The sequence below is a fragment of the Trichoplusia ni genome, chromosome 2 (genome assembly GCF_003590095.1).
Source record: "Trichoplusia ni isolate ovarian cell line Hi5 chromosome 2, tn1, whole genome shotgun sequence".
In the NCBI taxonomy this organism is placed as follows: Eukaryota; Metazoa; Arthropoda; class Insecta; order Lepidoptera; family Noctuidae; genus Trichoplusia; species Trichoplusia ni.
In genome coordinates this window covers 8,705,759-8,710,694 of record NC_039479.1, presented here as the reverse complement: position 1 = coordinate 8,710,694, position 4,936 = coordinate 8,705,759, and the positions used below count along the sequence as shown (strand labels likewise).

Here is a 4,936-nt window from a genome sequence, read left to right as displayed (position 1 = left end):
TCTTATGAATATGAAGAACTCGGTGGCTTTGAATGGGAATCTCCAAACGTACGGAGGATCTGAATAGTAGGTACCTGCGAAACGTGACGTTCATGATATCCGGCACACGTCTGCAATATGTGACTCCAGAGCCGGAAATTATGAGGGAAATCGCTGAAAGCAGGATATTGGCGGCGGCGCAGCGCCAGCTGGGCGCTCGCTGCATACTCGTGCAGCGATGGATGTTCAAATTATAATTAGTATCGAACTATTCCAAATTGCCAGGTCCTATCGACCGAATAAAATAGTAGCCGTCGAATGAACTTAATAACTCATGCTTGGTATTTTTAATAAAGTATCCACGTTATTTAAAAAAGTTCAGACTGTTTTAAACATTCATTTCATTTCCATTTTAGTATATTGAAATATGAAGATACGATACGAAGATTGACTCTTTGGGTGGATGCAAAAGGCGGCTGACTGGGTGTTGTGGACCTTAAACGAGACCTATGTATTTCCAGCAATGGATCTCTATAGACTAAGTTCCTTAATTGATTCATGGATTTACCCTTTGGTTGTCGTACTACTGTCTATTTTTGACTGGGTATTGACTCGTACGTATTTTGACACATAATACATCTAAAAGTAACAAATATATTTATAACCAAAAAAACACCTCATTCAATAAATAAACGTAAAGACTTTCCGAAGTCACGACAGAAGATAAAAAATTGTGTCTAGTCAAATGATTCTAGATAACTTGTTTGTTTGTTGTATTTATTGCTACGATTGTAGACATAGTGGATGTCTTGTGTGACTTGTATCGGAATTTCACCTTGTAAGGTTATCTATTGTTCATACGTTTATATAGAAACTTGTAGGTCGTGCCCGACGAAGTATTCGTAGACATTAACAATTATCGGAATAGCTAATCGGTTTTTGGGAAGAGGACCAGCATCTTGCAGAATTTTCTTTTCTGGAATTCATTATGATTTTTAGCTGATGATTTATTTACAAAGACTATAAAACCATTAAACAACACTTTTATAAAAAACATTTATGCTTAGTCATCAATTAGAGAATAGTTTAGGTCTTATACGTCCTAATATATTAGAAGAAGAGGTACTCAATGAAAATCTAGGTAAGTATCAGACCGTTTAAATGTAAGTAAACAATATATCAAGTAAACGAATGCTAAGCCAAGATATATTAATCCTCTTCTGTAGCAAAAAGCGTTCGGCAGAAGCACTTAAGGACCATTTAATATCTCTTTAGAGGTTGCGTATACTCGAAAGTACAATGACTATTTATTTTCCTAACTTACTAACGAGATAGATGGAGAATATTTAGGAAAATTTTTAGACAACAGTAATTCACGCTTACTCAAGCAAATTTAAAAATGAAACGGAAATTTACGAGATTTATTGATAACGATATATAAAAACAGGTTTAAAGCAAATGGTCTGTTTAGTCATCACAATCACTAAAACAAACACCATCCCACAACTTTTCCAAAGTCTCAAATACCTAAAACACGTTTGTGCGTAAAAGCGTACAAACAAATCAAACATACTCTTGCATAATCTAAACAAACATATTAGGACAGAACTATTTGTTGATAACAAACATGATAAGTATCTGAAACTGAATTCATTGTGACGGCTTAGTTAGTGCAAAGAAAAACATTTTCTATTTTGGGCGAAGAACTTTATCAGTTACGTAGAGTAAATATTTGAGAAGCTTTAGGGTATTAAGGTATGATACAGGCAGTGATACTGATCTATGTCTAATAAACAGAAAGGATACTCACTAGGTCAATGCCCAAGGGCTCCTTGTGGCAACTGGCATACAAATTAACTTGCATTTGAAGCATTATACTTGTAATGCACTCTGTTACATCTTTTTCATTCTCACCTATTTTTGGTTGTTTTGTAGCAAAATCTAAGACAGCAGTTAAAATACCTACCTCAGGATGGAGTACGATAAAATAGTCCAAGGTTAAAAACAAATAGAGGTGAGGAACCCCAATACAATATAGGTCCAAAGGGTTTTACACAGCTTGTTGTTACATTACGCCGAAAAAAACAACCTCTACCCAAACCATGTTCATTACGCCAAATTCTGAGTCGCATTGAGAAAGTTCATCAAAAGTAACTTTGAAGAATACAACAAATAGGTTTTACATATTCGAGAAGTCGTCTCTAAAACTAGCAGAATCTTTGCCATTGTTACATTGAAAATTAAACAAAGAAAATTACTAATTGTTGGCGACGTAATCTTTTCTCAATTTTGACAAGTAGCAGGTGTTAATCACGTGTATGGGAAACATCTCCAAACATCACCGCTAGGGCGGCAATACTGGGAAACACATAAATACAATGATCATCTACAGTGCTTCCATTCAGTCTTATTTGTATCGCGTATGAGTAAGTGTCTGTATGAGTTGAAGAAACATAGTTTATGTCTGTAAAATGAAAATGACAACATCTTCGGAATCCAAAGGCCATGCTAGAGTGCAATGGGCGATCACAATTTTATGTAAGTAGTAACTAATTGCATAAACACTCGGTAAATATGTTCGTATAAGGAGCGTGTGGTTGGTATGTTTGAAATTAGTTCACGTACTCTAGGATAAATTTTCAGCTATCACTCATTTTGTGAGTTTAGAGAAGGAAGGATGCGAGAATTATTAATCATTAGTTGACGTCACTAATGATTACAAAAATGAAGTGCAAATATGTACATTTACACAATAAAATTAATTTCAGGTAATTTAACAAATTTTACATACGGCCTGCAGACGGGATGGATGTCCCCCATGACAAAACTGTTACAGTCAGAATATTCCCCGACTGGCAGATCACTCACAGATACCGAGATATCATGGATCGCTAGTGCACCATGTCTAGCAGCTGTGTTTGGAGTTCTCCTATTTGTTCAAATTGTGGACAGGTGTGGACGAAAACAAGGAATTTTGCTAATAATACTAATTCAAGCGGTAAGTATGATTAGCAAAGAACAAACCATCAACAAAAAATAAACTAGGTATCTGATTTTTTTGCATATTTTCAGTTAACGTGGATCATTAAAATGCTGCCACCCTCCACGTACAGCCTGGTCGCAGCGAGAGCGGCAAGTGGCCTGGCTGGGGGAGGCTGCTTCCACGTTGTCCCCATGTATGTCAAAGAGATCGCTCAAGACAATATCAGGGGCACACTGGCATCCATATTTATATTAGCACAAAGTGCAGGAATTGTCATAATGTATGCAATGGGAGGATATTTAAATTATTACACGATATTATGGGTCGTCATCGGAATTCCTATAATGGCGTTTGGATTGTTCCTAAGAGCTCCAGAATCTCCAGCCTATTTAGTGAAAATAGGGAAGGTGGATGTAAGTTATGACTTTAAAAAAAAATATCTACTTTCGCAAATTCAACCTATTTTAATTTTAATTCATTTGTTTCTTAAGGAGGCAGCCAGAACTCTGGCATTCTTAAGAGGAATGAACGCTGAAGACAAACAAATTCAATGCGAAATTGACATAATGAAAAAAGACGATGATTACTATAAGTCTATACCTGAAATATCAATGGTCATTATTCGTAAGTACTACTTATAGATTCTTATTTATCGTTTTTACTTCGACTAAAATAAGTAATGTACTTTAAACCATTTCAGTCAAAAACAAGGTATGGAGGAAGTCTTTTATCATCATGCTGGTCATTATTGTGGGGCACGCGACGAATGGTGCCTTCTCCATATTGACCTATGCTGCAACTATATTATCTACATCTGGAGTTTCGATGAGTCCAGAACTGCAAGCACTCAGCATACCTATATGCATGACCGTTGGCTGCCTTATCACGTTTGTGACTATCGACAGGCTTGGCAGAAAGGTGAGCTCATGAGTGGAAGATAGGTGAAATGTGTAGAATCTGCACACGCTCATTTTCCTTCGGAATAGTAAATAATTGTTTTTTTTTTTAATTACAGCCTATCTTGGTGACAACCTTTGCTACTTCAGCCTTAGGATTTTGCTGCATAGCAACAACAGGCATTCTTCAGCAACATGGCTGGACTACTCCCGGTTGGCTGAATGTTGTGATGCTGATGTTGGTGGTCTGCAGCTATGGTTGTGGTGTATCTCCCATCCCATTTATTGCAATGTCAGAAATATTCAATTTTCAGGTATGTTTGTTTTACTATACTATGGGATATTACTTTTAAATTCATCAATTAGAATTTACGTTTTTTCGCCTGCAGTCTGTATTTAACTTAGCCCATTATTTAACCAATGTATAATCTTTCTTTGTTTTTAGATTAGAGCAAAACTAATGGGATATTTAGTGATGTTGGCATGGCTTATGTCCTTTTTTCAACTGTTATCCTTCAGTGCTGTCACAAGCAACTTTGGTGTCAATGTGAGCTTCTATATATTCACGGCAATAAACTTGATTGGAGCCGTCTTTGCTATAATAATGCTGCCTGAAACAAATGGCAAGAGTGTTGAAGATATAGAAAGGAAACTGAAAGGAGATTACAGTTAACATAATAAAGAAGAAACTAGGTTTAAGATAATAGGGGTTTAAGATAATAAACTAGGTTTAAGATAATAGATATGGGATGTGTTATAGAGTCAGCAAGAATTAGGAACGATTTAAAGATATTTGTGTTATACCAGTGCCTTTTCATTATGACATTTTTTTAAGTTCTACGCCAAGACATTGTGATTAAATTCTTTATTAAAAAACTTGCTGTTTTATTTAAGACTAGCTGACCCGGTAAACGTTGTTATGCCATGTACATAATATATTATGTTATATCTATACGGCGATAGGCTGAGATGCGGATGACGATGATGATGATGATATCTAGAAAAAAAAAATGCTATCTAAACGACAAAACTTTACTATTATGGTAGTTGAAAAAAAATAGCGCAAGAGAGTGTACAA

General features: G+C 35.8%; 1 protein-coding gene across 1 annotated transcript; it reads left to right on the top strand.

The window, feature by feature from the left end:
• The first annotated feature begins 2,530 nt into the window (after positions 1 to 2,530).
• LOC113501536 (facilitated trehalose transporter Tret1-like) lies at positions 2,531 to 4,557 on the top strand. The gene is made up of 6 exons (XM_026882723.1): positions 2,531 to 2,977; positions 3,052 to 3,375; positions 3,454 to 3,586; positions 3,663 to 3,880; positions 3,978 to 4,172; positions 4,304 to 4,557. The coding sequence occupies exons 1-6, from the start codon at positions 2,717 to 2,719 to the stop codon at positions 4,529 to 4,531; spliced, it is 1,359 nt and encodes a 452-aa protein (XP_026738524.1). The 5' UTR covers positions 2,531 to 2,716; the 3' UTR covers positions 4,532 to 4,557.
• Positions 4,558 to 4,936: the final 379 nt, after the last annotated feature.